At 43.3% G+C, this 12,493-nt stretch overlaps 1 protein-coding gene across 2 annotated transcripts in view; it reads right to left on the bottom strand.

Annotated features, from left to right (window-relative positions):
• Positions 1–12,493, bottom strand: part of FAT3 (FAT atypical cadherin 3) — a 654,685-nt gene that overhangs the window by 30,461 nt on the left and 611,731 nt on the right. For both annotated transcript variants that reach the window (XM_072726163.1, XM_072726162.1), the window contains exons 20-21: positions 5,003–5,137; positions 2,993–3,150 (exon numbers count right to left, since the gene is read on the bottom strand). In XM_072726163.1, coding sequence (XP_072582264.1) covers positions 2,993–3,150; positions 5,003–5,137 — 293 coding nt within the window. The remainder of the gene's footprint in view (positions 1–2,992; positions 3,151–5,002; positions 5,138–12,493) is intronic.

The following is a 12,493-nucleotide window of genomic DNA, read 5'->3' as shown; positions in this document are numbered from 1 at the left end:
TGGAAAGATCCGGCCACTCCAAGTGGGCTATTTTAAAAGCTAAATGAGCTTTCCCTGACCATCTTCTTTTTTATTCCTGGGGTTTTAAGTTAGCCATGTCTGAGAATCATCAAAACGAAGCCATGTGTCATCTATAACTTCCCCACAAAATGAAATAATGACATTTCTAGATTAACAAGCTGGGACTTCTTGTGCTTTCGCTAGGATATTGGGCCCAAAAGACCGATACAGGGAAAAAGTCATAAATCTCTCTCAGTGCTATGACAGATTTCTTTCACAGGTTTGAGAAGAGCCACAGAAGCCATTCCACCATTTTTATTCTTGTGTTGGCTTCCAAAAAATTCAGAGTCATGGTTTGTGTTCAACTGACACAGCAACCCTTGGTCTAGATTTTTTAAGGATGATATTTGCTTTTCCCACTGCCTTGGTTGGGTCTCAACCTTTTATTTTCATCTTAGGGATGCTCTGATCTTATTGCACTTCGGTGTTTATGGTAAGCCTGGAATCTCTTCTGGAAGAAGACGGGGTACCAATGGTTGATAGAGGAATGAGCACCTCCATTGTTGCTAAGAAGCAGTGGGGCTCCGTGTCCACAAGTATTTTCATTTCTTGAGGTCCCATGCAATTCTGCAACTGTCTTTGAGGGCTGCCCTTTACCCCTATAGATCATCTCAAGGACTTTTTAGAGAATGTACTCTAACTGGGAAAATATAAACAACCAAGAGGTGCAATTTAAACAAAGCATTTCAGTGTAGTCGTTGATAGTCGTGGAACCTGAGTACAAGGCACATACTGTACCTAAAGCCAATGAAATTAAATCTTGCATGAGGCTGGAAATGTTAAGCAAACAGATTCAAATCCCCTAAGTGGATATTCCTGGCGACTGTAGAAGAATATCTGCAGTAGTTCAGTACAGCTGTGTCCTGCTTTAGGCAAACTCAACATATGAAAAGCAAACTCAGCCCACAGACAGATTGGGGGTGATTATTCACATCACAAAGGGATTAATGGAAGGGTTCCTTCAAACAGCAACCAACCATCGTTTATTAGAATTCCATTTACAGAGATTCAATTTACACAACTTTCAGAAACACGTTTGTTTCGTGAAATACAATATACCTTAGGAACTAGAGCTGCCTAAAAGCTTTAATTATTCCTCTTTTCCATCCCCAGGGACTTGCACATTTTAGACCTTTGCCAACGAAGTGTCAGATGACAAACTCCATTTTAGGATCTGGCCATTCAGGTCAGTGGTTTTGTTCGCTCTCAAATGTAATACTATAGAAGAGATCTGCTAAGTGGTTGCCTCATAAGGAAGTTCTGCAACCAGCAGTCCTGTTGGAGCTTGAAGGAGAAGCGGAAAATGGGTAACACTTATGCCAAGCCCCTAGCAGCTACTAATCCTGAAGGGGCCTAGCACTTCCCCAGCAGTTACACAAAACCCCATCTCTCAGGGCGATTTAGGAAAGGATCTGCCAACCCAGGGCTGGTCGCCTCAGGGGCCAGGAGGTTATAAAGACAGGACTTTGGTCTTTGCATTTTCTTCCTCCACCATGCATCTCTGATTTGAACTCACTGTTTGCTAAAAGTGTGCATCCCTTGCTTCTCTGGTTTTCTTTTAAAAACGCTGCTTTCCTTCCCAGAGCTGAAATTATTCTCAGAATTGAATGAGGGCAAGTAGTGGGAGAGTCCCCATGAGAAGTTTAAACTCCAACTCCCCACTTATTTCCTCTGGCCACCATGGAGCACCTGGCAGTACCAGAAGCAGGTAAGTAAAAGTCTATAAGAAAGGGGAAGCCACAGGCATTTAATATCCTACACAATTTTCTCTCTCCAGGATTAAAGCCTGGGTCACCTAATCAACTTGGATGTGACCTATCAAACAATCAAAGGACAAAAGTTATAAAGGCTCACCATGATCCCAATTAAGCCCAGTGATAGAACCCTAGGAAGGAGAAAATTGCCAGCCATTTCCATTTGTATGGGCACTTCCTACTGATCAGACTGCATCTGCCTCTGAACACACTTCCAATGGGCTGGGACAGTAACCTCGTGAGAATAGCGTCAGATTAAATATCTCTCTCCTTCTCCCTTCTCCTCCTGGACTGGAAGGCGTCCTTGGGTCGACAGATGCCCAGAATGTGGCTTTTGATGAAATGTAGCAGCAAGATGGAAGGCTGGGGGAGATCACACAGAGTAGCAGCATGGAGTGAGAGAGACTGGAGTGAGAGAGATTGGAAGGCAGGTCTGGGCCTTGGCGCTCATTAGCTGGACAACCTTGCATAACTACCTTAACCTCTCTGAATCTCTGTTCTCTCCTTGATCAGATAGGGATGATAGTTTATAATACATTTATTATAGTAACTTTGTAATTAAAAAATAAATGAGGTGCATAAAGCGGTTAGTGTTGTTGTTGGTTTCATGAAGGCATCCAAAGCCCTGAGCTGCATACAAATGCCAGACTTGCTTGCTGTCAAGGAAGTCTGGCTGCTTTGGAGCGTTCCTGAGGCTGGCAAGGATTTAATAATTGGGCTACTAAGGCCACGATAGGACACATGGAACCTCCTATAACTGAGATCTCCAACTTCCTCCCCAAGTAAGAACAGAGGTCACCCACAGAGGTCAGTGGGGATCAGCCCACGTGGGAGAAGAAGACACAGCCAATCTTTTTCAAGGACCACCCTTGCCGTGGAATTGATTAGGAAGTGCATTCTAATGAACCGTTGCATGATTACAGCTCAAAGGAGGGCAGCCCTTGAACCCACTCTAGAGAGACATGTCCCAATATCCAAAGAGCCAATTCTGAAGCCGAATGTATAAAAGGAAATGGGGTGTTGGCACACTTCCCGGGACTGCTGGTGCTCCTCTTTGCCCTCAAGCCAGTTTCTGGTCTTCTGAACTCAAAAGACAAAAAAGATTTCACTCCCCAATCCACAAGCCAAAATATTAACATGAGAACCGACTGCAGGAAAAGATAACCCATTTTAATTACCTTCAGAATTAGGCAGGGATTTGCTCTGGTGTACATTATAATCCCGTTGCTTTGCAGGGTCCGCAGACGCAGAGCTAGCCGAAAGTCTTCTTCTTTGCTATTTTCAGAAAGCCGGTATTTGATGTAACTGTTTCCAGCAAAGCTGAGAGAAGTGTGCCCTGAGAAGACCATTAGGAGAAGACATATATACTATGAACATCCAGAAACGGTCAGGGACACATGAATTCACCCAACAACCACCAAGCGAGTTGATTAAAGACTGTGGGAAGTTAATGAAAGCACTGAGGAAAAGCTGCTTTCGATGATAAACGGGTTCTTGCCACTTCAGGCCACACTTTTCATTCCAAAGTGAAAAGAAATATTAATGCATCAGATACCACAAAATCTCAACGGTCTCCTGCCAATGGGAACTTGGTACATTGTACTTGGTACATTGTATAATCTGAAGTTTCTTAGAGCCTCTATTCCCATTTTAGAATTAGCACTGTTGAAAGATACGCCCTTCCTGTCCACCACCGGTCACTTACACACTCAAAAACTTTCCACTCCATGAAACAAAAGAAAGATAAAGCCATTTTTAAAGAGTACTCATCTCCCCCTGAGTATCTTAATGCCAAATAGCCAACTTATGTCATCTGCACTAATGCCGAAAGCAGGACTTTTGTGACTTGTTCCCGTGCCGTCATGACTCTACATTATGATCATGAATTTCAAGGCTTGCCTTTCCAGAATCCGCAGTGCTAGCCACATTGCCCAATTCTGAGTTCACCCTCTTTTGTACTGACTCCCAACTTTATGTTCCAACAAGCAAAATGATGCTGAAAAGCTGTCTCACTGGAGGAGGGGTGGGAAGTGTGAAAATATATTAAATGGAGAAAAATCATGGACAATCAAAAGTTTTCTACATAGAAAAGAGAAGAGAGATGGGCAGAAAGTGACATCTCAAGTTAGGAGACTTGATGGCTTTGTGGTCACCCTCCACACCCACCTGCTGGACACACAGGGTGTGTGTGTGGGGGTAGGGGCAGCATAAGTATCTTTCAAATCTAAGTCCCAGGTGACTTCAAAGGCAAGTATGCCAGTGATCTCTTCACTTCATGGGCAGCTCTGTTCCTGAAATCATCTATGAAAGAGCTGTGGCTTCCATGTTTGAGGACAGTGCTTCTCTTGGCAGAGGCTGAATTTCTAAGACGCAATGGTTAACAAAGTGTTTTGCATATAGTAGGCATAATCATTTTGTATTCTCCCTGTAATTGCTATTATAATCACCACTTAATAAATATTTCTTGGATTCTAAAAAGGGTATCAGTGTACCTGTGTTTTAAATACATTCTCTACCCAAAAGAGAGTTCTACTGGTACCAAAAATGAATACTTCTAGAGTTTAGATGTGATAGGGAATATGTGAATCCAGCAAAGTACTGCAAATGAGAGAAGATCAGAAACAGGATCATTTGGATCGAAATGACATAAATATGTTTCTTCCTTTTTCTTTTCTTCCCCTTAGGACACAGAGGTCCCTCTCCTTTGGGAACATCTCCAGTGGAGAGTCTGCTTACTTGGTGCTCTAGGCCGGCCTGACTCTATGGATGGTCAACTGGACTGGCTCAGCTGTACCTTCTGTTGAGCTCTGTTTTGTGGCTCTGGGTTGTACAGTCCTCTGAGCATCAAAGGCCATGCCATGGATACTCTGACTTCTCTGCCTAACCAACAGCCTTCTATTTTCCAGTTTATACTCTTAACATCCATGGGACACGATTGAAAGCACATGTTGTGGTCTTCCTGTCATACAAGGAGTCCACGGTCATTGCATGTTTCCTCAGCAAAGACTGAAGCTGTAATAAATCCCAAGAACATTTGAGAATGGATGTTAGCTGTGGTCCATTCTGAAGGTAAATGTTGCATGCAGACAGAAATGTCTCTGAGAAGAGCTAGGGCAATATAATTTACTCAAGGGCAAGTGCTTCAGGAATATGAATTTAGACCCTCATAGTTCCACCCCACTCTGTACCTGAGCACTCGCCGAGCTTTCCTGGTGGACACTGGCAGAGATACGGTCTCCTGCTGGCTTCATAACCAACACATTGCATGTCCCCTGGACACGGCTTCTCCATGCAAGGATCATTGGACCCTGGGCACAGTCCTCCTGTGACAAAAGGGAACACACATGATCAGTACACAGGGAATCCCTTACATTGTAGGGTGCACTGTAATGGTTCAAGAGCTGGGCTCTGTAGGCTATTGTGACAAAGAGGCCAACCAGAAGCAGGGACACCTGAATGGTCTTCACCTGGTGTGTGCACCCATCAGATGTCTCTGAGTCTGCCAAAAGCTCACCACCAGACTCAAGAAGGTTGGCTGAGAAGAATAAATGGAGCTCTTCCTTTTAGGTTAAAATATGCTAAGGTTGTAACTGGGCCAACTTTAACTGAAAAAAAAAAAATCACCCTACACAGCCTCTGGTGCAGTGGGGTTCTGCATCCTGGTACCCACCTGAAGGCACTGCTCGAGTTTTCATTTGTCCTACACCCTCTTCTTGCCCTGAAAATCTCTGGGAGGGGTAGACTTCAGAAGATGTTAGCTGCTGTTTTCAGAGGGGAAAGAAAAAAGATGCTTCTAAGGAAAAATGTGACTAATTCTAAATTGTGCAGGCACACTTTCCATTGTTTCCTAGTCCCTTCTGCTACCTGCTCTTGTATCGATTAGCTGTAAATGTGCCCTACTGCCTACCAAAAACAGTCAAATTACCCTGGGCAAAGATAGGTTTTCTGGCTACCTGTTTGATGTTCACAGCACAGTGAGATGAAAGGTTAATCCCTCAGAAAGAAAATCCTAGAAAACAGATTAACTGATGAAGGCAAAATTCAGGACCTAAGTGAGTCATTTCAGAACTGTGGTGATGGCAAATGCGGGTCCACCAGCAGAAGCGCCTGTTTCAGAAATCTTGGGTAGTTCAAATGTGATTAGGCCACTTTCAACGTGGTGAGAGTCTGAGCAGTAAAAGGACTCTAGAAAAGGAGACACGACTGAAAAATTGCTCACGACTGAGTTAGTAGTGGCCTAAAGGCGCACCAACTCTGCAAACCAAGAACATGCAGACATCAGCAGGTTTTTTCCTGGGATGATCTGACCCATTACCATGCTCCCTTCCATCCTAACTCCTTCTTCATCATTAAGCATATTGTCCCATTACACAGTCATTTCTTTGTCCAGAAGAAAGCAGAAATTTAATGCTACTACATATAAACATTTAAAAACTGTAATCCTTGAGAAGAGCAATATAAGTAGCACCAGCAAACTCAGAATTTGTAAATCCTATTTTCCACCAGTTTAGAGCTCAGCCATAAAGGATACTCTTGGCAACAATCCAGCTTACAAAGTCTTAGAAGATGAAGGGATTTTCAACTGAAAATTTGGAATGATCTCTACAAATGGTTCTAAAAGACGTAAGTGCCCCAGAATACATCTTCCTATTTTCGTCCTAAGAAATCTTTACTCCTACCATGTATTTATCAATATTTATGCAACTTAAAACAGCCATGCTGCCACCTTATGATCTGCTTCAAAGGGCTTCTGATAACCAGTTTTTAAATAAGTTTTGGTGTGTGCATTCTACAAAGAATTTTTCAGGGCCAAAGAGGTGATAAACCTGGACATATAAAGATGAAAGCAAACAATACCACCTCTTCCTCCTTCCCTATAAGAGACAATGAGCAAATACATGAGGACAGTACAATAAGGTAACCACTCTGATAGAGGTACGTGAGCGCAACCAGAGAAGGGACAATTGTGTTTCCCGGGAGAATGTCAGAAGTCCTCACAAAAGAAGGGAGCATTTTAAATTCGGGCTTGAGTAACAAGGGGCTGTGTTTCATGGGAATGAGCCAGTCCTAGTGAGTGGCTCTATTGCTTGCATGTGTTAATGCTCATTCATGAAAAGTTGCCAGCTGACTTTTTCCTGTCTCCATGCCTGGCTTCATTTCAGTTTCAGATGGCCTGCACACTTCCCGGTTGCTCCTAAATGTTGACTCGTTAGTAGATGCTCAAAAATGCAAATTCAGCCCAACGCTAACCTTGGCCATGTGAAGGTGGCCATGTGCATAAATGAATCACAAAACACATCCCACCAAATGGATGTAACTCTGAATTACCTGGGCATCACCTTCCCATCAGACACAGAAACAGTAGTTTATATATTTAAGAAATCTGTTTCTTCCCATTCCATGGATGTGTCTTTTTCCTTGTCCTACTTTAGCCAGCCAAAGGATATCTTTCTTTAAATTTCTGTTTCTGAGACACAGCGACACACATCACCTTTCTACTCTAGTGCTAGGCTACACTGTTAAGAAACTGCATTGTCAAAAGTCCAGTTTAAAGGCCACTATTTCAAAGGGTTGGGAAAGAGGGCTAGATAATTTCAGACCCATGACAGGAAAGCTATTTTCTCCTACAGGAATTATGGCAAGATTAAAAAAAGAAAGCTATAAGCATATATAATAAAAACTAAACAGTATTTCTGGTTAAAACAGCACTTGAGTACGTCTCCCTTTTATTCACATTCTTAACCTTTTCTCTTACCATCAGTCCTGTGCTAGTAGCTGGCATGTTTTTTACTCTGTCATCCCTCTTATCTTGGTTTAAAGCCAAAGCCACTCGGACCAGCAGCTGGGGTTCAAACTCACAGCTTTTTCTCTTTTCATCATGTCATAACCATAGAACCCATATAATTACATCCACTAAATTAATGGATTATGTTAAATCCAGTGCCCATTATGAAAAGTCTAGATGGAGGATATATAAAAAATTACATTAATGCAAGTATTATAATTTGTACATTCTAAAAGTAATAGTAATATGTCTATTAGATATATAATAAGTATATTTCTATTCATTCTAGCATCCATTGACTTTGATAGGTTCTTTTTCTTTCTTTTTATTTTTAATAGGCTTTTTAAGGCAAGGGGGACAGTTCTTGGCAAGTGATCTATCTCTTGATGCATGAAAAATCCTCCGAGGCCCCCCTCACCAAGTCCCGGCCCGGCACCGCAGCAGTGGTAAACATTCAGACTCCAGCTGCTCCTGTCAGCTCACTCTGCTCGTGGTTTGGTCCGCAATCCTGTGGCTCAAAAGAGCAGGAAGGCAGATGAGAGTCTGGAGGTCAGGGTGAAACGTAATGTCCTCCTTGGCTGGGGACAGATGTGAGCATGTGTGTAAAATGCAGTCTATTCAGAATAGGGATAGACTCTGCTACAAAAAACGGTTTCCTCAAATTAAATATTCTCCATCTACGTTACTGTAGTTCTTCCCTCCCTATCAATTAGGATAAGATATTAGGTCCTTTCGGACATATATATTATCAGAGGGACTTGACTTTTGGACGCCAACTCTGAACAATGTTGTGTGTCCCTTGACCTCAGATATACCCAGATGTTTGGGTCCCAGGGACACTTTTCTGGGGATAATAACCCTCTTTTCAGGAAAGCCCAAAATCCTCTAGCAACATAAAACCCAGTATGCTTTAAAGAGATGCAGTGGGGTTAACTTGTTTTTAGAAATCATGTTTATACTTCCCTTTCATGGAAGTATATACACCTATTATTGTAGGAGTCTACAGTGCCTTATCATGGTAGTGGTTACGGAGACAAGAGTGTCAGGTCACACTGGCCTCTGGGAGGAAGTTTATCTTATTAACTATCATTAAATAATCAGGGTTTAATTAACTTGTGCTGTGATCAGTGACAGCTTGGTGGGGTGGAGGCTCTAGACCTACATGTCCTGCATCTCCAGGCATCCATCAATTTGGTGCCAGAATTAGCATGAAGGGAGAAGGGTCCCACTTTATCAAACCAACTGACACCATTTGTTGTGGCAGGACAGAAGGATTGGATGTTTTTAGAAAAAAAAAAAAGAAGAAGACAAAGTGGACAGAGAGAGCTCTGTTCCCCATGCCCAGGTCCCCTCAAGAAGCCAGCACAGTGTGACAGGAAAGGATCTGCCAAGCAGCAGGCCTGGATCTTGGCTCTGACTAGCTATGCCACTTATTTACTGTGTGGCTCCAAACAGGTCACTTGACCTCTCTGAGTCTCGATATCCTTTTCTGAAAAGCAAGGATAATAATTGTTCAGAAACTTGTGAGGATTAAATGGGCTAATGTATGTGAAAGCAATTTTTAAAGGGAGAAACTTCAAGTAAAAACAAATTATTGCAGGATCTCAAAACTGGAGACACAAGTTTGACTCAGCCACATGGCAGAAACCTGAACTCAAGTGTAACCTTTCTCTTGCTGTCTTTTTTGGGTCAAATTCTTGATTTGCAAATTGATAGATGATATGAAACACTGTGTGCACAGGAGGTATGAGATAAAGCCCAGAGCTTTTTTATTAATAAGCGTCTCAGGCCACTGTAGGGTCAGACCCTCGGCTACCTTGTCTCAAGCAGAGATATATATATTTTTTTCTCTACTGCCTTGCCGCCAGGAGAAAGGTGCGTGCAATGTGGCTATTCTCTTAGAGAAGGTTTCCACATTCTGAAGCGCTGCTCAGGTGGAAAAATAGGTCACTTTCTACAAAGCTGACAACATACAATTCACTGGAGCAGAAGCTTCAGAGCTTTGGAACCTGCACAGAAAAGAAAGGTGATCCTCTTGGGGTCTTTGGAGGGTCTCGCTGCCATATTTATGGCTCTTGCCTGTCCCCCCCAGAATTCCTGTAGCTACCGGGATTAAGTCTATGCCTTGAGCTAATATATCAGTATCTACCTGTGATTATTATCACCAACACTTTGAGCTGATTCAACCTCTTGATGCCTCATTATATTGTAGATCCAATAACTAATGGTATATATCCTAACCCTAAATTCACACACTTTGCCAAGATGCCATGCCTTAGCAAATGCCACACAAGTCAATAAGCTTTCCTCTTAATTCTTGGCCCACATAAAGGTTTAAAACATATTCTCCAGAGGTCTCTTGTATCTGAAGTGGTCTCTTCTGGTTCTCCTACAAGCACAGATTCATCTGGAATGGTGTTTGCTTGGCTCAGCTGTATTTTCTGAATGATTTCGCTCAAGGCTAAGCACAGTTTCATTGAAGACCTCCTCTCTGGGGCAATTGTGGGTGGGTGGAATAGATAAGGGAAGATCCACATGCTGAGAAGCTGGTGTCACCACCAGGGTAGACCCCTCTAAACTTCTCCTGGCATTTTGGAACTTGTGTGTACTGGAGATGAGGGATCTATAGGGATGTAGCTGTTATGAATGCAAAATGCAAACTCCCCAGTTTGTAGGGGGAAACTGGTTAAGATTCAGAGACTACACTGAAGGTTATTTGAAGCCCCTGGGATGGGGACAATTGGCTTTCTTCTTTGAAAGTTAGCCTTAACGAGCCCCAGGCCGAGTGCACACCCAATCTCAGATTTTTCTCTGCTTTTAAAAAAACTTGTCAAGGCTAAGTTTTAACTGTCTTACTGCCTCGCAGAAGCCTTCACCATTTTATTTTATTGTGCTTATTAGAAGTGCATTACCATGACTGCCTATCACAGACTCCATTTACCTGTCCCACGGTATTCCTCCCCAGGACTATCCTGACTCCTTACCATTCTTGTCGTTCATCGAGCACATGATGCTGGCTCATGCTCCATGAGGACGAGGGCCATGGCAGCCTCACTTACTACTATACTTCCTGTCCAGCATCCCGCCTAGAGCCTGACTCAAGCAGAGATATTTTTTCAGCAGTCAATCACTGCTGAGGGAATGGGCAAAGGAAAGGGTACCCCATATTCTTGGGCCTTTCTCTTTGCTGCTCTCTCTGCTTATGATGCATCCCCTGCCTGGCAGAGACCCAATAGGACAAGCTTCACTGCTTCCAATGCCTTTCATGGACTCCTCCAATGGGACCAAAGACCCCTCCTTGGTGCTCCTCTGTGCCCTAACTGTATCACCTACAACTGTTTATAGCTTCTATTTGTTTGCAGCCAAGGACCAAAGGAACTCCTGCAGATTGCCTAAGAAAAGAGGATTCAAAGGGTCATAACAGCTGGACTTGAATATCTGGAGGGCAGCTTGTATAGGAGGAATTAGATCAGGTTCTGGGTGGTTCTCATGGTTGGAGATGTGTGACATCACAAGGAGGTGGATTTGGGTGCACACAAAGGGAGAAGAATTGTCCGGGCCCATCTTGTGAGGTTGGCTGAATTACTGTGCCAGGAATGGAGTGAACAGGATGTCTGTCATGGGTGAGCGGTTGGATTGGGAACAGTCAAGTTCCTTTCAAACTTGTGCAGAAGCAGTCTCAAACCGTGCTTGAGACTGGCAGCTGAGAAGCATGGCACAGCCGTTTACGTAGCTCTGTGACTTTGAGCAAGTCAACTGATCTTCCTGAGTTTTAGTTTCCTCAACTTTGGAGGAAAGTTAATGATACCCTTCCTTTATGGTGACTATGAGAGCCAAATGCAATTAGCTATGTTTGAAGAACAGAGCAGTCACTGATCACAGCTCAGTAAATGTTACTTTGTTGTCCCTGCTTCTTCCCTCCATGCCTTGGCTCTCATGCTTCTTGGTCTGGAGCACTGCCCTGATTCTAGGCATCCTTTCACATCTAGCTCAGTGGGCATCCCCTTCATAATGTGCTCCAGTGTTGCTTTCACCTCCCCAACATAATCTTGTGACAGCACTGTATCCCATGGGTGGGGGCAGGACTGCTGTTGCTCACACTCTGCCTGGCTACCACCATGCTTCACCCACGGCGGATGCTCCTTTCACTTTATTTGGAGCTCAGGCTGTCACTACCATCAGCACTCTGGTCTTAAGACTCTGATGGTCTCCTAAACAGTCCATTCTCCTGGACAACTATCTCCCTTTTTTAAATATATATATTTTTAAGATTTTATTTATTTATTCATGAGGGGGTGTGTGTGGGGCAGAGACACAGGCAGAGGTAAAGCAGGCTCCATGTAGGGAGCCTGATGTGGGACTTGATCCCACGTCTCCAGGATCAGGCCCTGGGCTGAAGGCGGCGCTAAACCACTGATCCACCCAGGCTGCCCTGTCTCCCTTTTGATAGATATTTCTTTCAGACTTTTGAAAAGTCAATGAAATTTTAAAAAATGAGCAATCAGCACGGCCCTGTGGGCTGTCTCTGATGCTCTGTCCTCTTGCTTTCCTTATAGGAGTGCAAGGGAGCCATCATTCCCTGCGCATTTAAATTGGTGTCAGGCTTTAACTGAAGTGCTGATGTTCATTAAATGTGTAGTTTACCAGGAGTCATCTCATGACATCAGAACTTTGTATCTCTTAAAGTTATGTTCAAACATGATGCTCCATGGTGGCTGGAATTTAATGAGCCTATTTGGCACTAAAATTCAAGTCTGCTTTCATTTTGTCAAAGCAACTCAGCATTTTGGTTCAAGATGCTAATTTTGTTAATTGGGCCCAAAATCTGTGTGTGAGAGAAAGATGAGTTGGAAGTTGGGAGGAGCATATTGAGGCCAGATCTGTATAAATATTG

The sequence above is a fragment of the Vulpes vulpes genome, chromosome 11 (genome assembly GCF_048418805.1).
Source record: "Vulpes vulpes isolate BD-2025 chromosome 11, VulVul3, whole genome shotgun sequence".
NCBI lineage: Eukaryota > Metazoa > Chordata > Mammalia > Carnivora > Canidae > Vulpes > Vulpes vulpes.
The sequence above is the reverse complement of the archived record's forward strand: the minus strand, read 5'-3'. Positions and strand labels throughout refer to the sequence as shown.